The sequence below is a fragment of the Benincasa hispida genome, chromosome 9 (assembly GCF_009727055.1).
Source record: "Benincasa hispida cultivar B227 chromosome 9, ASM972705v1, whole genome shotgun sequence".
NCBI classification, from domain to species: domain Eukaryota; kingdom Viridiplantae; phylum Streptophyta; class Magnoliopsida; order Cucurbitales; family Cucurbitaceae; genus Benincasa; species Benincasa hispida.
The window spans coordinates 912,205-932,802 of NC_052357.1; the positions used below are offsets into that span (position 1 = coordinate 912,205).

The window sequence follows — 20,598 nt, forward strand, 5'->3', positions numbered from 1 at the left end:
AAATAATATTTTATTATATATACAAAAGGCGTTGGCATATATATTCATTCTAGAAGATAATTATTACTTTCTCAAGCTTTAAGCAAATAAGAAGAATAAATGTTAATTAAAATATTGATTTGGTTAATATATTTATTAAATTTTAGTTTCTATATTTTCAAAATATCCCATTAATAGCATATCTCATATTTTTATTTTGTCATAAACTATAGTAAAGGAAATATCCAACAAAATTAAAGGACAGTACACACCAGATTAGTAACAACAAAACTAGAAATTTTATTGTGAAAAGGAATGGGATCCATTCATCACACTCTTCCTTTCAATTATTTATACAGAAGCAAATTAATTAAAACACCAAAAAAAGATAAAACTTCAAAAAATAGAGAAAAAAAATGAAATAATAATTAATGGTTCATCTTTTAAATTCTAGTAGATGGATTGTTGGTAGGGTTATTGGTAGGATTGTTGGTGTTTGGAGTGTTATCAGTGTTCATTCCAAGTGTATTCTTCACTGCATCGGCTGCTCCTTGTGCCATGTTCTTCACTTGCTCTCCGGTCTATATATATTTCACACAGGAAAAAAAAGGACATTTAGTAGAAATTTTTATCATCTATAGATCTAATTTCTACAATTATTATAGTATGGTGGCAAAAACTTGCGCGTACTAGGCGATATGTGTTAGGACAAATTCTTCTTTATCAAAATTTTTGAATCCACACTGAATTAATTTTCCTACTTAGTTTTAAAAATAATAATAATAGAAAAAGAATGATGAAATAATTAATAATTGAAAAAAAAATGCCTGTTGAAGGAAATTTGCAGCTTGGTCCTTGAGGTTAGAGGCAGTTTGGGCGGGCGATTGGTCATGCGTAGATGCTTTGTCTTTGGAATCATGAGCTGCATGAGATGCTTGGTTCAAAATCTCATCCTTCTTTACCTGATCATAATATTATAACTATAATCCACTCTTAAATATATAATTATTATACACCAAATAAAAATTATTCAATTTCATAAACAATTTTCTTTTTCCAATGAATTATTTGAGAAATTTTTTATTTATTTTTTTTAAAAAAAAAGGCTAATTAATAATTACCTGAGCTTGGCCAACAATCTCACCAGCCTTGTGGCTAATATCCTGATGACTTGCCATTTCTGAATTGAATTTTTTTGTTTTTTTAAACTCAAAAAATAGAGAAAAGGAAAGAATAAAACAATGAAAAGTGATGGAGTGAAAGGTTAATCAAATTCAGACATTATATAGAGATGAAAAATGCTAATTTTAGTTGGTGAGTTCCTAATAGTGCGAGAGAGGGATTTGGGGAAGAATGGGACTGTTTCAAATTATTGGCTAAGTCAACAAAACCAGATCATCCACACAATATTTAACCATATTATTATTTTCCATATATATTTCCGTAGCTCTATGTAAAGAACTAATTGTCTAATGGTTGAATGTAGCTATATATTATTCAACCTCAAAATATAAGTAACAATTTAGTTTCTTAACTTTAGTTTGTAACGATTTAGTCTTTGTAATTTCAATTTGGTAACAATTTAGTCCCTGAACTCCATTATGTAATAATATAATTATCATACTTTGAAATTTGTAACGACTTAGTCCTTATTGTAGATATTAGTGCAAGATTTAATGAGATTTCTTATATAAATAAACAGATAAAAATTAATTCTCGGTTTATTTAATGAGATTTAGTCCCTGAACTTCATTATGTAACTATTTAGTCTTTACACTTTAAATTTTGTAACGATTTAGTCTCTATAGTAGAAATTAATGTCAAGATTTAATGAGATTTCTTGCATAAATAAACCAATAAAAACTAATTAGAGATTCAAACTTTTTATAAAATATAAAGTCTAAGCCATAAAATAGTAAAATTTGACATCTAATTTTGATGAAATTTTTTACATTAGGGAGGAAATCATAATGAATTTGAAAATAGAAGGATTAAATTGTTACGTACTAAAATTGTTATAAACCAAAATTTGAAGTCTAAATTGTTATTTTTATGAAAGTTTAGAGACAACAAATGTATTTTAACCAACCTTGAACAAATAGTTTGGTAAGAAAATATCTCAAAAACTCATCAAATTAAATGGGGCAAATTTTGTCATAGTGAATAATTTTGAAGGTCACAAAAATCTTCAAGAAAAAGCAATTCTAGTGTTAATCTTTCTCTAAAGTTGCATTAGTTTACTATTATTTTATTAGATACACATAAGAAAACAAGGATTAAAGTTTAAATGAAAGATTGCACAATTTGTCTAAGCTTTAGGAGAAGTTTGATAAAATAGAAAAGTTTAGAATAAAACTCCATACAACTTTATTAGATTGGGAGTGAAGTTGTGATGCACTTTTCCTAAAAATAAAAGATAAGAAGATAAAGATGGATTTTAAATTAAACATTAATTATTAATGTGTGGGTAATGGATGAGATTGCACCACAGTGAAGAGCCCACGACATTTCTTTTTTCTTTTAAATACTAACCTCTTGTTCAACACTTTTTTGGATTTTCTTCATTTTGATCTCCATATCTTTAAAAAGGTTATTTGTTTTTAGTTTATTTTGGTTTTCATATTTCCAAATACTTATTTTAATTTCTATATTCTTAATTTTGATTTATTTTAGTTATTGAATTTTGAATATGACCATTTTAGTTTTTTAAAAATGAAAATTAAAAGACTAAAATGAACACCAAATACATTAATTAAAATAAATATAAATCAAAAGTACAAATGCTAAAATGAACATTTTGAAAGTATAAAGATAGAAATAAACTAAAATTAAAAGTCCATACACTCAAGTAATATTTAAACCTTTTATTTTATTTTATTTTGTGCGATAGGTAAAACGAATAACATAGTGTTGAATGAGAAATTTCAAACCAATTACAAATTGTCACGTAATTTCTCAATTTAATGACAAAATTACAAATCATCAAATTTGAAACCAATTAAAAAATGACACGTGTCCCATATTGAAATTGAAGACCGCCTACTCCTAACGATGCCACATGTTTTCATTGTGACCATTGGATCAAATAAAATAATTTGGTTTAATTTGATATTATTATTTAGGCTAAAGTTCAATTAAGTTTTAAAAAAACTAAGCTCAATTTGGCCCAAAGCCAAATAAGACAAAAATTCTATTAGTTTGGTTCAAGGGTGAGTCCACCAACCAATCAAGTCCAAGTCCACAAATTCTACTTTGAAACTCTACAAATATAAGACTTCTCAAAAAATTATTCTGACAATTAAAATACTCAACATTAAGCCTACGCATTTAATGAAAGAAAATTAAAAGATCAAATATTAAAGATCGAATCACATCATCAAATCTACATTAGAACACAGGTTCTATGCATTCATTTGTGTGCATTCTATCCTAATTTTTTAAAAAAATTAAAACAAAGTAAAAAGAGATTGACACAATGGGCTAAAATGCATGCACAAAATAAAATACAAGATAGGTGCATTCATGGATTTTTTTTTTTTTTTCATTTTTATTTACATATTAACATGCACCGACGGGAGCAGGAGCAAACACGTGGCAAAAGTGCATAGGCTGAGTCATCGATGCTGCCAAATTCTGTGAAATCAGTGAACGACAGGGCACGTAAGTCCTACACGTGTCACCTACGTGGACACGCGTCAACGAATTTTGCAAGGCGGGAAGCTTATTAATATGCTCGATATTCACTTCCTATTACTCACAAAGCAAGCAAAAACAAAAGAAAAATTACGAAAAATACAGAAGCAAAATCTAAAGTCCAATTTTGAAAAATGGCATCTCACAATCAGAGCTATAGAGCTGGTGAAACCAAGGGACGAGCTGAGGTATTTGATAATGTTTTTATGATCAATTCTTCAAAAAAAAAAAGGAAAAAAACGATTTGACATTGAATGTTTTTATTTAGTTTTAAAATTTAAAATTTTACTTTTAGCCTTTTTGTTTTGTTGTTTTTAATTTAACTAAATATACTCCCTTTATCTTGTTATTAATCTCTATTAACTTTCCTCAAAGACGAGTATTAGTGAAAAATTGAATTTAGGTGAAATTAATTGTTCCGTTTAGGAGAAGACGAACGAGACGATGGGTACGATGGGGGACAAGGCCAGAGAAGCAAAGGAGAAGACATACGAAACTGGGCGGGCCGCAAGGGAGAAGGCCCATGGAGCAGCGGACTCGACAAAAGAATGGGCCTCAGATACGGCCCAAGGGGCCCGTGAGAAAGGCCCAATCTGGAAAAGAGACAACCGGAGGGATTCTAGAGCAGACTGGTGAGAAAGTGAAGAGTATGGCCCAAGGAGCAGCGGATGCTGTGAAAAGCACTTTTGGGATGGCCCAGCACGATGATGAATTGTGGACAAAGACAGTGACCCCACCACAATACCGTAGGGCTTAAGTCGTAATTTCGGATCTATGTGGGAATGTAGTTGTCTGTGTCTGTGTGTCTGTTTGTTTGGCTGATTTGGTTGTTGTTGTGTTTTTGTGTTGTTGTAATCTGAAGAAAATGCTTCCTCCCTTTTTGTTGGAGAAGGTGTTTGTTTTGTTTGAATAAGAAAATCCTTTTCTTTACACTTAAGATTGGAGAAGGTGGTTCTAAAGAGGAATATGAAAAAGTTAAACCTTTCAATAACATCGTTTTCAAGCTCAACCCTCAAAGTTGCCGATACTGATACGCAATACCCAGATGTGATCGCAAACCCATGTGCAGATTCCCATCTGAACCTTCCATTGCCGACATTCAACATTCAAATACCTTGTACTAAAAATATATCTATACATTATCTCTCCTTAAAAAACATATATTTGTGTTACTGAGCCAAAATACTAAAGTTTGAGTCGTACAAATACAATGTATAAAAAGAAACACACAATACTTTAAATTTTAATAGCGAAAATCTTGGTCTGAAATTATCTCACAAATTAAAAGTTTTTCAAATTGAATTTATGGAAAATAAGAGAGAGATGTGAGGGAGCCCTATAGCCGTCTTTTTTTTTTTTTTTTTTTTTTTTTAAAAATTCTCTAAACTGATAAATATATATAAGAGAGTATAAAAAAAAAAAAAAAAAACAAAATTGTGAGAAATATTATCCACTCGATTGAAGTTTATGAAGTACAAATACATATGACTACACGATATGGATACGATCAGATACGTCGATTCGTCAATTTTTAAAAAATTAAGATATGGACTCGTCTAAGGATACGTCACTTTTTTATATATATTTTTAATATAGATATATATATTAAAAAACGAGAATACTGATACGTTGAAGATACATTTTTTTCTTTAAAAAAATCTAGGATATAGATAAATTTAGCATACAAATTAATAACAATAGCACAAATAATTAATAAAATGCAATAGAAAAATGACTCATATTGCAAAGAAGAAGAAAAGATTAGAGAGAAAAGTATATGAAGATAAACGAAAAACTTATTGTTGAAGACATTCAAATGGTTTATATTTTAGTGGATTTTGTGAGGACTCAAATGTGAAGATGGATATTAGATGATTATAGTCTATGGTTTGATCCGTTATTTATTTATTTTCTTTTAATTTTGGACTTGAGTAGTAAGTTTTTTAAATAGATATTGAAGAAAATTATATGAATTATTTGTCTTTTTTTTAAAAAAAAAATATTATCTAAAAAGTATCCTGATACTGATTCTTTGCCTCACATGAAAAATCTATACTTCATAGGTTTACAATTTCTCTAATTATTAAAATTCACTCTATACATTGGATCTAACCAAAATAGAAAATACGTTTATTCGATCATAAGATTCAACTAAAGTTTATTATGTGGAATGTGGCATTGCAGTAAATATTAGATTTGACTATTAAGTATAAATCAAACAGATTAATTTGTTATCAGTTTCTTGTGAATTCATTAGTTTTTAAGTTAACTCAAGCGCATGCTCTTAGGTTGGAACGAGAAGGAAAGAACTTCAGGTCCTCGTCCCCATGATCAATAAAAAATCTCTTTTAATATTACAATTTATTAGAGTTTACGCCAAGGGTACTGCCTTCAAATCTTAAATTCAAGATGACAACGTTTGCATCTGAATTGGTTGATGGTTTTATTCAATATAAAGATTCTGCCTTCAGATTTTACACTCGAGATGAAAATTTGCTGCCTTTTAAAGAACTAAAGAACACATAACAAGTTTGCAACTTGGGCCAATGGGTTTATATAATTCTCATTCATGTGGAGAATTAATCATGTCAAAATTACAGATCAAGCTCATCTCGGAAAAAAGGAAGGTCAAAAAATAAAAACCCCACAAAGCATTTTGTAGCTTCGTAATCACTCACTCATGTCATCATCCACTTCACCAGCACTAAGATCGTCAAAGGCTTCTACTTCATCCCTTTCCTCGTCTTCATCAGTTTCCATTTCATCTCCCGATTCCTTATCGTCGCTATCGTCCTCCTCGTAAATAATTGGCACAATGGCATCATTTTCGTCTACCTCCTCATCAAGGACCTGCCAGAAAGAAGACAGGAGTTATTCGCCTCATTGAGCTTGAAGAAGGTTTCTGCGAAACTCGAATTTCGCCATGTAATGTGTGGAAGGAAAATAATGCACTTACCCCTGAGTAGAGGAAGTCTAAGCTACTTGATAGCAGTAGAGCGGATTGGAAAGTTGAAATTCTAGACTCAATGAGCTGCACATACATAGAAATTGTATATTTGTATTTATTTATTAGAGAATAATGATTAATGGTAGTGAAAGAGACAGCTCATTGACTGCATATTTGAGATGGCAAAAAAAGTTTCAAGCTGATGATTTAAACAATCGTATTAAACAAACCATTGCTAACCTGATATAGAGAGTTCAAGGCAAGGAGGGAAGATTCTTGAGACATAATTTTACTAGCATGTTGGAGAAGTAAGCCTCTCAGCCAAGGGAGGACGCATACAAGAATTGCACCTCTGTAAATAAGACATGAAAATTTCGGTATAGTATTCTTGATTTTATGGATATGATTTAAATATAAGAAAAGCAAGACCTTAGCAAGCATCAAGCAAAATTAGGACAAGTGAGATTACCTTGACTGGATAAAGGATATCAGAGAATGCAAAAGCTTGAGAACATCAGATGAATTTAATTGTGCTATTGATTTTGAAATAACCTGAAAACAGACATATATGATGGATTAAGACCAAAATGGTTCGTATACGAAGTTAATGGTATACGACTGTGATAACCTTATCATCCTTGGTATATAAGCATTCTAGCAAAAGGACGCGATCCTCTGCATGTAGCGCTTGCTTAAGCAAAACCTGAACAGAGTCTGCACTTGGTGGTATTGCAGGGACGGAAGGTTCTTTTTCACGACCTTCATCCTCATTCTGGTCCACCAAATTCAAACTCGCAAGTTTCTCTCCCATGGATGGCTCATTTAAATCATCATTAAATATTACATCAGAAGCATCTCCATTGCCTACATCACCAGATATCACGTCAGCTGTGAAAACTAAAAAGAATATTACACTATTTGCTTAGAGATGGACAGTTGTAGATGCTCAATGACAATTCAAGAGCCACAAGCAATAGCTCAAAGATAATCCTTACCAACATCACTGATATCTCCAGTTGTCAGACTATCAAGATCAGATGCTGCTCTTTTCTTTTTGCCTTTCTTACTTTTCGGCGTAACCACTTCTTGCTCAACCTCATGGGGACCTGTAAAAAGTATAAGCAATGTGATTACCTGTATGAGAACAAGGATAGGGAAGAAATAAGGAAAATGGCAAACATGATATTTTGTCAAACCTTGTTCAGAACAATCATCATTTTGTTGGAGTGTTTTATTCCCACGTGCAGTGTTCACATCTTCCTTCACGGAATAACCAATACTAAAAAGACTATGCTGTGGTAGGTCCATGGAGCCATGAGTAACAAGAACTGACACTTCATTGTCTCCTACACCATTTATTCTGGAAGCAATGACAGAAACTCGATTCTTCTTAGCACTTCCATGGTTTTCCTCAGCTGATTGGTTGTCATTAGCTTTTACAGAGACTTTAGTTGGACTAACCTCATCTTCAGATAGTATCTTTAATTTCCATAAATAAGCTACACCTGATACTGATACTGACAAGACAACCACGTTGTCTTCTTGATTGCTAACATTTCTGCATTCAGAGACAAACGGAGGATGCTTCATGGAGAGAACAGGACCCCTACTAAGTTTTCCAGCACTCATATCACACCACCACACTTGAAGATGTTTGGCTCCAAGTTCTGACGTAATTATTGTTTTGGCATCATCAGATAGAGAAACAAGCTTCACAGGACCCTATATTTTGTATAGTATACTATAGTAAGTGATTTGGACGTATTTAAGAGTAAGAGAATTTGAGCAGCTCACCAATTTATCAGGATGCACCATAAGCTCATCCCCATCATCTTTGCTTAAAATTTTTAACTTTTTACCAGCTACAGCTAAGTACTTCTCATCTGGCCAAAGAGTGACTCGTTACGTCAAAAAAGGTGCTTTCATTGTTCACGTAGCAGAACATGGATATGGAAACTAACCAAGTGAAAAGGATGAAGAAGAGATTGATTTTTTCGAAGCTTTGAACTCCTTGATAATGTTTCCTGTTTCAGTGTCCATCTCAGAGACCTTTCCATTACTTCCAACCGCATGCAGTCTACGGCCTTTGTTCGCAAAAGAAAGGCCAATAACTCCGCTTCATAAATCAGGATAAAAAAGTGATTCACTCACCATAATGAATAGAATGACAAACAAAGCATGGTTTTCTGTAGAAGAACCATAAGTTGATGAACTCACGTGAGATGACTTGATCACAAAACATGTGTTTTTTTAAAAAAGAAACCATTGCATTGACTGAATGAAATTGATCGTGAAATATATATATTTAAGGCGTGTGAACAAGGGGGAACCTCCAACGTATTCATCAATGTAACACTATATTATCATATCATTTTTCTCCCATCTAAACGTATTGCCACAATGAATGCATCAACATGAAGCAACTAACACGGCCAATATAAGATCATTAAAGTACATAAAGTTTGCATCCTTAAGCTAACTCATCTGATCACTTAACATTCTTCAAAATACTAAGTAATCAAGAGTAGGCAGAATTGATTGCGTACCCAAGATGGCAACCTGCGGAGACCCACTTTCTCTCACCGTTTGAAGCATTCACAGCCAACACATCCCCACTATTGGTACCAACAGCAACTACACAGTAACTGTTTTTACGCTGAAATTGCAGAAAGACATTACAGGTTTAAGATTCCCAGCACTTACAAAACAGTGTCAAAGAATTAAACTTGATGATAAACCAAATGGTCTCCTCACCTTTTTCCCCTGAAAACAGCATGCCATACAGGAATAACCAACATCATTTTTTCCATCGGGATCCTTCCATTCTGCCAGTAAACTCCCATCACGGGTACTCCAAATCTACAGATACATATAAATGTTCCCATCGAGTTCGTAAGTAATTAACATTCACATGACCAAGAGCATGAGAAAAAACAAATATTTGCAACTACAATGAGGTCCAAAAAGCGGAAGTGGATGAACTAGTTGGATATTCCGAGTGAAAACCAACATGAGAAAAATCAAAAGCATAGAAACAACAGAAAGAGAAGGAGCTTGCCTTTAGAGTTCCATTTGAGGACAAGATGGCGAGATAGTCACCGTCTGGAGTGAAAGCTGTGATAGGTGGCGATTTAAGAATTTCCTTCTTCATTGCCTTGAGACCTACAAATTGGAGGGTGCACTATCAATATTAAAAAGTAATCTATATCTCCAATTTCCTTTTACAAGTACTCATAAAACTTTTTTTTTAAAAAAAAAAAGAAGAAAAAAAAAAAAAAAAGAACCCTATTAATCTCAATAAAAATATGAATACTAATAGAAAGATTCATAGTTTCAAGCATGCTAACAATTTCAAATGGTATAAACATACTTTCTTTTATAAGAAATGGTACAAACATATTTTCAAACATATTACAAATTTCATCCAACCACAACAGTTAAAATTTATATTTTGGAAGGGGTGTGGAAACTACTTACCTCAATCAACAATCCTATAATTCTCAATTCTCAATCCACTTCCTTGAACGAACTTCAACCTTTAGAAAGCCTAAACAATAAACACAATATTCAGGTGTTAGAACTTAGTTCGACAACCTTAATCAACATCGAGAGACTTTTCAACAAGAATATCGTTAACCAAAATCCACCATAAACTTGAATTAGTTACTCCAAATTAACCCAAAACTACAACCAACAAATTTTCACAAGTCAAATACTGCTCTAACATGCTTTAATTGAGTCCAAACTAGTCCGAAACGTGATTAATCTGTTAAAAATTAGTGCAAACTTATTTTGCAAATTATTAATTTAATTAGTTTCTTCTTTAATTGAAGTTAATGGCCTTTATCTAGGGTAGTGCCTCCTAAATTGGAGGATGGTGGCATAATGGTTCAGTGGTTTGATTAAGGGAGCTTTTCTGGGTTAGTGGTAGAAATTGAGGATAATGCATTAGTGAGTAGTTTCTTATTTTTCCTATAAATACTTGTATTGTTTCCACTTAAATGGACGTAGAACGCAATTGACACTTAGCGCTCCATGCAATATTTTCGCTCTTGTTTCCACCTTCCGTTCTCTTTGATTTGTTGTTTTCGTTACACGGTATCAGAGCATTCAAGCTCTTTGTTTTGTGTTTGAGTTTAAATACTCAGTGAAGATGAATGGTGGAAACAACATTTGTGTAGACAAGCTTACTGGTGATAATTATAGTTATTGGAGGCTATTATGGAAGCTTTTCTTCAAGGACAATCCGAAGATCATTCAATTCAAGAAGATACTCTGGAGAATGATGAGGCACAAAGGAAGTGGAAGGTCAAGTGCAGTAAAGCCTTATTTGCTTTGTGAACTTCTATCAGCAAGGAGTATATAGAGAGCATGTTTGTGATGAGAATTCTCCAATGAAAGTGTGGGAAACACTTGAAAGGTCGTTCAATCAGTAGAACACAATGAGATTGTAGTATTTGGAAAACGAACTCGCTGGAACGACTCAAGGTAATTTTTCAGTTTCAGAATATTTTCTGAAAAAAAAGAGTGTGTTCTAAAATTTCAGAATTGGACAAAGAGGAGCCTATTAGCAATGCTCGTTCCTGTTGTTATCTTATTCGTGGACTGCGAAAGGAGTTTATGCCATTTATTTCTTCGATACAAGGTTGGGTAAATCAACCTTCTATTGTTGAGTTGGAGAATTTGCTCTCATATCAAGAAGCATTGATAAAACAAATGCTTGGCAACAACAAGCAATCTCATCCCGAAGTGGAAGCTATTCTTTATGCAAAAGACAAGAGAAGAGTCAATTATTCTTCCAAACGTTCTTCAAATGACAGCAATGATTCCAAGGTTGAAGGGCAGTCCACGGGCAAATTGAAGGGATGTTTTAGGTGCGGCACGCCAGGACACATCAAACATGATTGTCGGGTGAAGGTAGTATGTCATCGTTGTGGAAAATTAGGTCATATTAGACCAAGTTGTCGTGTGGATCTCAAAGAAGCAGAAGCAAATATCGTAGAGGAAATTAACAAATCTAAGCAAATTAAATGGGAACAATGCTTATCACTTGAAACTATTGATCAATCCATTAATTTGCATGCTAATGTTTCAATAGATAACAATACAAATTAGATTGTTGATTCCAATTGTTCTTATCATGCAATTGAAAATGTTTCTCTTCTCTCTGATGTATGTGCTCACCAAGGAGGAGGAGTAATTGTGACGCCTAACAATTCCTTACATCCTGTTATTGAAGAAGAGCATGTTAATGTTGAGAACCGTGGTGTTTCTCCTACAGATGTTCATCATGTTTCAGGTTTAAAGAAGAATTTGGTTTTGATCTCTCAAATTGCCGACTTTGGGAGGTATGCTCCTTTTGGACCAAATGATGTGAAAATTATTTTTGATGTTAAGAAATTTGAACGTGATGTTTTGTTCACTGGAAAGAGGAAAGATTCTCTCTATGTTTTGTTTGCAAGGGATGCATATGTTGAAAAGACAGGTCAGAATGATTGTGCAACACTTTGGCATACTCGGCTGGCCATGTTGATTACCAGTTGTTGGAAAGAATTTCTATGAAGAAGTTTTTTGTTAATGTTCCTCTCTTTAAAGAAATACACCATGATGTGGTTTGCCCTGGTTGTCAATTTGGTAAGTCACCTCGTCTTCCTTTCCCAAATTCATAGCAGATCTACTGGTGCATTGCAGTTAATTCATTCAAATTTGATGGACCAACTAAAACACCCAGCTATTCTAGTTGTCGCTATGTTATGGTTTTTGTGGACAATTTTTCTCGTTTCACTTAGGTGTATTTTTTGGAAGCTAAAAGTGAGACTTTCTCCAAGTTTATCCAATTCAAGGAGCAAGTGAGGGTCTTCGCACATATAATGGGGGGAGAATATATGTCTGATCAATTTCAAAATTACTGCAAAGAGCATGGGATTCAGTGCCAAATGTAGTGTCCTAACACTCCATAACAGAATGGAGTTGCTGAACATATCTTACCTCCATGTGCTTGTCTTGGCTGCGTGCAAAGAATCTTCTAAGGGAGCTATGGGCAACATCTATTCAATCAGCTTGTCATGTCATAAATCGCTTACCTCCATGGACAGGATTAAATCTATCTCCTTTTGAAGTACTATATCATCATAAACCCAAAGTTTTTTTGGTCAATTTGTTTTGCTCATGTTTCAAAGAGTAAACGTACTATATTAGACCCAAAGGCAAAATGTTGTATTTTTGTTGGATATGAGACTCACAGGAGAGGATGGAGATGCATGGATCCAAAGACAAGGAAAGTTTTTGTTTCTCGAGATGTGGTGTTTGAAGAAGTTTCGTCATGCCAAATGGATGCAAATTCAAAGAAAGAAGACATTGTTGACGTGTCACCTTTCTCTACGGATGATGTATCAAACGAGAATGGTATTAATGTTAATCTTGGAGAAAATGCTGAGGCAAATGAAGATACTAAAATTGTTGTTCGTAGGTCTTCTAGATTGAGAACACGAACTAGTTATTTATCTGAGTATGAGGTACAATTATTTAACTGTTCATTTGTATCTTGTTTTTTAATAGGTGATATTTGTGAAGATGAACCCCAGACTTATAATGAAGCTAAAGGCATTCTTGAATGAGAATAAGCAATGAAGGAGGAAAATTTGGCTCTTAGCAAGAATGATACGTGCGAACTTGTTCCAAAGCCAAAGAATATCGAGTTGGTTGCTTGTAAATGGGTTTACAAGTCAAAGAAAAAGTTTGATGGTACTATTGACAGGTATAAAGTTCGTCTTGTAGCTCGTGGTTTTTCATAGCAATATGATCTAGACTATGAAGAGACATTCAGTCCTGTTGCTAAAATGGTAACCATCCAGACAATTATTTCACTAGCTTTGCAAAGATTGGAAATTGTGGTAGTTATGTGAAGAATGTTTCCTTTATGGAGAGTTGGATCGAGACATTTTCATGGAAGAACTTCATGGTTTTGTTTCTAAGGAGTTTCCAACTTTTGTGTATTGGCTCAAGAAGGCTTTGTATGGTCTTAAGCAAGCTCCTCGTGCTTGGTATGGTAAGATTGCTCTCAATATCTTGAATTTTGTGGGTTTAGATCTTCAAATGCAGATTCAAGCCTATTTGTTAAAAAGAAAACTTCAGGATGTACAATGCTACTTCTCTATGTTGATGACATGGTCATAACAGGTGATGACGAAGTTCAAATTAATAGTCTTCGAGATGCTTTGTCCATTTGTTTTGAAATGAAAAGTTTGGGTGAAGCAAGATGTTTTCTTGACTTGGAGGTAGAAAGGTCAGATGGATATTGTCTCACAGAAATGGTAGACAGCAAGTTTAATGGAGCGTTTTGACATGAATTAGTTAAAACCAATGACTACTCCCATGGAACCAGCCTTGAAGTTGATTAAGGAAGAAGGAAAACAATCGGCTGATGCAACACCTTTTCGAAAACTTGTTTTAGTTTAATTTATTTAACTATCACAAGGCTGGACATTTCTTACTCTATTTGTGTTGTTGCTCACTTTATGGATAAACCATGAGAAACTCATTTAATCGCAACAAAGAAGATTCTATGATATGTGAAGAGCACCCTACGTTTTGGCTTGTTCTACAAACAAGTTACATATTTTGTTTTAAGTGGTTATTTTATGCAGATTGAGATGGTATCGTAAATGACAGACATTCCACAATAGGATACTGTTTCAATATAAGTTCAGAAGCTATTTCATGGTACAGTAAGAAGCAATCTTCTGTTGCTTTTTCAAGTAGTAAAGCAGAATATGTAGCAGTTACTATGGCTACCCAAGAGTGTATTTGGCTAAAAAGGCTTATGGGAGAAAAATCTTACAGTTTAAACTATCCAGTTTCCATTTTTTGTGATAATGAAAGTGCAATCAGGCTTGCAGGAAATCCAGTGTTTCATGCTCGTACAAAACACATTGAAACACATTTTCACTTTATTCGAGAAAAAGTCTTGACGCAAAATATTCAATTGGAGAAGATACATTCCAGAGAACAAATTGATGATATATTTATCGAGACTCTTGGTAAAGTCAAATTGGTGTTGTTGATCTTTTGTTTACACTAAGGGGGAGTGTTAAAAATTAGTGCAAACTTATTTTAGCAAATTATTAATTAAATTAGTTTCTTATTTAATTGAAGTTAGTGGCTTTTATTTAGGGTAGTACCTACTAAATTGGAGGATAGTGACATAATGGTTGTGGATTGATTAAAGGAGCTTTTCTAGGTTAGTAGTAGAAATTTAAGGATAATACACTGATGGATAGTTTCTTATTTTTTCCTATAGATACTTGTATTGTTTCCACTTAAAACAAAAGTTCCAATACTTGGTAATCTATCGAACGTAAAAACAAAAGTTCCAAGAGTTCAGAACACAAACACCTAAATCCAATTCGAAAAGAAAACTAAAGCAATAACTCATACCGAAACTTACCAAAAAGCCTTCGAATCTTGCTGGTGGGAGTCCAAAAACGTCCAAACTTGCAAATCTTCTGGACCTTCAACGTTATGGGTACTTGATTTGAAGCCAAACGAAGAGTGGGTCAATGTCGAAACTTGTCAAAACAGGGAGAAACAATGCTGCGAAGACCCAGGCGTAGCCGTTAGAAGTCATACTCATGATACAAGTCATATCCGTGGGTCAAAAACCCGTCGGTGTGTAACTAGATCGTCGAGGAAGAACACTCACCGTCCATGTGGGTGTCTACTTGTCAGTCGCCGGAGGAACGGGGTCGTCGACGTGGGTTCGCTAAGCCGTCAACAAAGAGAGACGTCTCAAATGCGTGGGTTTGTTTTGTGGGTCATGTCGTCAACGTGAGGTAGCGTAGTTTGTGGTCCAACAACAAACAGTGAGTGGATCCACACGTTTACAAGTCGAATGCTCGCCGGAGAAAACTAGCTGAAGGGGATTGGGGGCGGGGGTGGCGGCTACAAGGGAAAGAGGAAGAAGAAGATGGAGGCTAGGGTCCTTTTTTTTTCCAATAAATCTTTTCCTTTTATTTTCTACAACTTTAAACTCCAACTTTAATTAACACGATCACAAATATAGGGATAAAATTATAAGTTAGTTTGGACTGACCAGAAAAATAATAAATTTTAAAGTTTCAGAAAAATGATAAAAATATTTTGAAATTATAAAAATAACAAAATGAATATATATAATAAAAAATACAAATTAGTAAATGACAAAACTACTCCAAACGATAATACAAAGATACAGAACCACTCAAGTTCCACAAATACACTCTACCTAAGCATTCTATAACCACGAACAACTCTACCTTGATGCTTTTAGCGGCCTATAGAATGCGTGTATGCGAGAGAATATGACGATCGGGAGGTGGGGTCATTAAAAACATGTCTATAATGATGGACTTCCTCCAAGATGAGAAAGGGCAAAGTTAATTGTACTTGTTGTAGGGAGTTTCATTTTCATTCCATGTGACCATTTTGCTCATAGGATCTTGAAAGCCAACTTTAAACACTATCGATCTCATGATGTCATTGTTGAAAGTGATGTTTAAAGTATAAACAAAAGTAGGAAACATGTGTGCATGTGAAATAGGTCGACGACCTGGCAAGGTAGTCGTCAAAAGTTAGTCAAGATGATGAAATTCAAGAAATGGTTGTTGAACCAGCGATTGCAGACATGAGGAACAAAAATTATGAGGCAGCTAAGTGAAAAAGATACGTGGAGTAGTTTTCAAGATCTAATTTGAATATTAAAAATAAATTCAAATTCCAAAAGATGGTGAAAATTACGGGATGACACTCATTTTCAATTTTGAAATTGAATCCATTAGATTATAATATGATTAATTTGATTATTGACCAAGTTCTCTAATTAAATTGTATTTATATCTTGGTTATTAATCAAACTTCTCACTTACACTATATGTATATCTTGGTTATTAATAAAGCTCTACACTTATATTATATTTAGTATTTCATATATATGAACCAACTAAGGGCAAGTCAAGTATTATTAAAATGTCAACTAAAATATGGACTAAATATCAAATATGTATAATCGAATCTAATAACATTTACAAAACAATTTAAATCAAAATATCAGCTAAAATAGTGTATAAATATCAAATATGTATAATTGAACCTAATAACATTTACACAACAATTTAAACCTTAAAAAATATGGAAAAATATTTGGTTAATTTATTAAGAACATGTATAAAATAATGAAAAATAATTCAAACATTTCAATAAATTTAAAATTTGACTAGATAAATGAAATTTGATAATATATGAATATTTAAAATATAAGTTTGGTAGAAAATTTTGGATATTTCATTAAAGTGAGACTATTCGAAAAGTGGTTAAACATAATCTAAATTAATAAATAACAAAAAAAAAAAAAAAAAAAAAGCATGCATCAAAATGTTAACTACATGAAAAAAATCAGGAAAGGTGGTTATTTGTTAGGAATGTGGTTATTTTTAGTTTTTGATTATAGGGAAAACGGATAACTAAGGCTTCACCAATGATCTTGTATATAGAATCTCATCATTGTTTATGATTCTATATCCACCATGTGTTTTTAGTTTCATCGATAACAAAGGGTACGAACTAGATAAGGATAAAACATGCCTTTGAAAATTCATGACCATGTGCATGTTGTTAGTTGAATGTTCTAAAACTTGCAGTTTGTAAAATTAAACATATTTCTATTATCAATAAAAATGTTATTGACATTTATTTAATAAAGTTATTGGTGAATATGTAAATTGCAATTGTAAAAACTAAAATCCACTAAACTAAAAGATCCATGATTGTTATATGAATACTTGAACTTTATGTGGAGACATAAAGATGGATCAAGTTCGAGTAAATAGCCAAAACAGTTTATAGTATATGAATAATGTTGGGTACCTTATTCTGGTAACATTATCGGATGCGGTCCACCTTGTAGTTGTTACAATTTGTTGTAAAGTGCTACAAACGAAAGTGATTCTGATCCGTTCATGTGTTGACATGAGGAGTGGAGGTGTCCTATGCAATGAGTTTGCATAAGATTGGACCGAGAAATAAGTCACTCTTACTTTATAACGTATTATCCTTAGATTTGCATAGGTGAGGGTTGGCTCAACAGCACCGGCTCAACAAGCCTTCCATTTCAGGGGTAAGACCGGGTTGATAGCTGGGTACATAGGATGCAAAACAAAATTCACACCAACTCGATTTATGAATAGTAGAGAGGTTTTTTTATTAAGTACTTAATACAGGTCTTTGACAAGGGGCTCTATCATCTCATTGGCACGAGAGGGATTTAGTTTAGTGATTGGATCATAAAGCAATTGTTCATTAAAGAATCAGTAGGACTCAAGGAGCAAGATGTAATTTCGAGGGTAAAACAACATTTGACTCAGCTGTTATTACGAACAACCTGTGAAGGGTCGACTTGTTAATTATGGTTAAATCAAGTGAACAGAAATATATCTACAATGAGGAGAGTACAACTATTGAGCTATAGTGTGTAGGAGTATATCAACATGCAACGGAAGCAACAAAGATCAATAAGCATTGTAATTCATTAATTTTGGCTATAAAGCATGCTCATACAATAATAAGAGGGTTTCAAGCAATACCTTTGTAAAACCTTTAGAATCTCGATTCTCAGCTGTAAAACTTCTCCAAATCTGTTGTGAACCACCTCAAGATATTCCCTACTATTCTCTTGAAGCTTTAGATTGGGTTGTGAGACTCAAGATAAGCTTGAATGAATGGAACTTGGAGAAGAACTCACTGCACCAACCATTTTGAAGAACAACTTTTTCAACTCGAATTTTTCAGCAAAAACTCTATTGATGCATGCCTTAATTCCACTTCCATCTTCGCTATTTATTGCAAGATATTCATGCAAAAAAGATGGTTGCATGAGATGCAGCTCATGCTTGAAGTATTAAAGCTTGAGTCAATTGGGTTTTGAGTGAGCTTCTTCACGATAGTGGAGAAATCCAACTTTCCAAAAAGTTTTTTGTTTTTCAATTTTTTCCAATATCAAAATGATTTCAAAAATAAAATTGATTTCAAAATCGAAAATATTATTAATTTTACAAAATTAATTTCATAAATTAATTTTCTAATAATTAATTAATTCTAATTAATTTAATATCAAATATTAAATTAATTTTACACAAATTCCACATTCATGAATTTAATATTTAAATCATATTTGAACGTTTCAAATTAACTTATCACGCTACTCTAAAGCTAATCCATTTACGAGCTAATAGGGGGACCTCACGGACCTACAGATCATGGGCTCCAACGATCCGAGATTAATTGGCTAAACTCTTTATAACGAATTAAACCCCATTCGTTAACTAATGGGTAACTCCACTAAATCCCATAGATGCACTCACCTCACTGTAGATATATTATGTCCACTCGATATAACCATGATTAGTAAGTTAACCCTTCACAGGTTGTTTGTAATAACGGTTGGGTCAAATGTCTATTTTACTCCTGAGATTACCTCTTGTTCCTTAATTCTCATTGATCCTCTGATGAATAATTGATTTGTGATCTGATCAACAAATTGAGTCCCTCCCGGGCCAATGAGAGGGTGGGGCCCCTTGTTCAAGACTCAGAGTCAACATTAAAGGAACAACCTCTCTACTATCCCTAAAAGCGGGTAGGAGTGAATTCCATCTTGCATCCTATGTCCCCAGCTATCTATTCGGTCTTACCCCTAAAATAGAGGTTTATTGAGTCGACACTGTTGAGCCAACCCTTATCTATGCAAATCTAAGGATAATCCCGAATAAATAGGAGTTCATAGTTAACTCAGGATTAAGGTCAAGTTACCTAGGTCATCGCTTTGGAATAGTCAGTCTTAAACAGTAAACAACATTATAAAGTAAGAGTGACTGATTTCGTTGTTCGATCTTGTACAAACCCATTATACAGGACGCCCCTACTCCTCATGTCATAACATGTACGAATTAGGATCACATCGTCTGTAGCACTTTACAACTCTTTGTAACAACTACAAAGTGGGCCGCATTCGATAGCGTTATCAGAATAAGGCACCCAACCTCATTCATATACTATAGATCATTTTGACTATTTACTCGAATCTGATCCACTTTTATGTCACCACATAAAGTTCAAGTACTCATGTAATAGTCATGGGTCTTTTAGTTTATTGGATTTCTAAAACGAAATAAGCAATACATATATTCAATAACAACTTATTGAATTTTCAGAATAAATTTTATTGTTTACAAACCACGAGTTTTAGGACATAAAACCCAACATAGTGGTTTGTCTCGGCAGTTAACGAATATTGATTAATTCGGTCAATATTGAATTGAATTTAAGGATTACAATTTGAAGTGTTCAAATTTCCAATTAGGGTTTGAATGTGAAATGTTCAATTTCAAATTAGGGTTTGGATAATTAGACTTGATATAATTAACGTTTAATTTTTTTGAAATTAAACAAAATTAGAGAGTTTAAAATATTTAAATATTGAATATGATTCATGTTTAAAATTAGGTGTCTAGTTAATTTAATATTTGATATTAAATTATTATTTAATTAATAAAAAAACAAATTAATTTTTCAATTTTCAATTCAATTTCAGAAATTGATTTTTGTAATTGATTAATTTTGAATTTAATTAATGGAAATTGAAAAATAAAATTGAGATAGTGGGAACATCCAATTTTTGGATGATTTGGTGTCCTCATCTCAATCCAAACATCTAGCCCACCTTTTCATTACAATTGAAGTGTCAGCTTGCCCTCTCCTTGAGTACTTACATGTAATTGTTACTTAAAAGCTTAAAATTTTTCAGATTGAGAAGGCTGAAGGCTGAAATTTTGATTTTCTGCAGAAAAACTCTCTCTATCTCATAAATCCTCTCCAATTCCATACTCAATTGACTTCAATATTGAGTTCCACCACTCAAATCCAAGGTTGAGAATAGTAGAGAAGACACCCTT

At 33.2% G+C, this 20,598-nt stretch overlaps 3 protein-coding genes across 3 annotated transcripts; 1 reads left to right on the forward strand and 2 right to left on the reverse strand.

The window, feature by feature from the left end:
- Window positions 1–259: 259 nt before the first annotated feature.
- LOC120086986 (late embryogenesis abundant protein 2-like) lies at window positions 260–1,272 on the reverse strand. Its single transcript, XM_039043824.1, has 3 exons — window positions 1,101–1,272; window positions 807–941; window positions 260–560 (listed from the first exon to the last, which is right to left on the reverse strand). The coding sequence occupies exons 1-3, from the start codon at window positions 1,155–1,157 to the stop codon at window positions 423–425; spliced, it is 330 nt and encodes a 109-aa protein (XP_038899752.1). The 5' UTR covers window positions 1,158–1,272; the 3' UTR covers window positions 260–422.
- Window positions 1,273–3,731: 2,459 nt separating this feature from the next.
- On the forward strand, window positions 3,732–4,609 carry LOC120086751 (late embryogenesis abundant protein 2-like). The gene is given in 4 exon segments (XM_039043536.1): window positions 3,732–3,860; window positions 4,099–4,254; window positions 4,256–4,384; window positions 4,387–4,609. Coding segments are annotated over 4 exon segments (375 nt in total). The 5' UTR covers window positions 3,732–3,806; the 3' UTR covers window positions 4,423–4,609.
- Window positions 4,610–6,090: 1,481 nt separating this feature from the next.
- On the reverse strand, window positions 6,091–15,633 carry LOC120086871 (WD repeat-containing protein 43). Its single transcript, XM_039043685.1, has 15 exons — window positions 15,321–15,633; window positions 15,066–15,211; window positions 10,097–10,166; window positions 9,678–9,781; window positions 9,374–9,478; window positions 9,166–9,275; window positions 8,581–8,735; window positions 8,414–8,502; window positions 7,816–8,341; window positions 7,615–7,725; window positions 7,248–7,483; window positions 7,089–7,171; window positions 6,860–6,971; window positions 6,629–6,703; window positions 6,091–6,522 (listed from the first exon to the last, which is right to left on the reverse strand). Exons 4-15 carry the CDS (start codon window positions 9,768–9,770, stop codon window positions 6,343–6,345), a joined length of 1,875 nt encoding a protein of 624 aa, XP_038899613.1. The 5' UTR covers window positions 9,771–9,781; window positions 10,097–10,166; window positions 15,066–15,211; window positions 15,321–15,633; the 3' UTR covers window positions 6,091–6,342.
- Between the last annotated feature and the right edge of the window lie 4,965 nt (window positions 15,634–20,598).

Excerpts from the sequence above, each read along its gene's own strand:
- LOC120086986 (XM_039043824.1), bottom strand. The coding sequence starts at position 1,157 with ATGGCAAGTCATCAGGATATTAGCCACAAGGCTGGTGAGATTGTTGGC. Across the intron at positions 942-1,100 it reads AGATTGTTGGCCAAGCTCAG|GTAAAGAAGGATGAGATTTT; the intron begins GTAATTATTAAT and ends TATTATGATCAG. Across the intron at positions 561-806 it reads CTGCAAATTTCCTTCAACAG|ACCGGAGAGCAAGTGAAGAA; the intron begins GCATTTTTTTTT and ends AAATATATATAG.
- LOC120086871 (XM_039043685.1), bottom strand. The coding sequence starts at position 9,770 with ATGAAGAAGGAAATTCTTAAATCGCCACCTATCACAGCTTTCACTCCA. Across the intron at positions 9,479-9,677 it reads CCTCAAATGGAACTCTAAAG|ATTTGGAGTACCCGTGATGG; the intron begins GCAAGCTCCTTC and ends ATGTATCTGTAG. Across the intron at positions 6,523-6,628 it reads TAGACTTCCTCTACTCAGGG|GTCCTTGATGAGGAGGTAGA; the intron begins GTAAGTGCATTA and ends TCTTTCTGGCAG.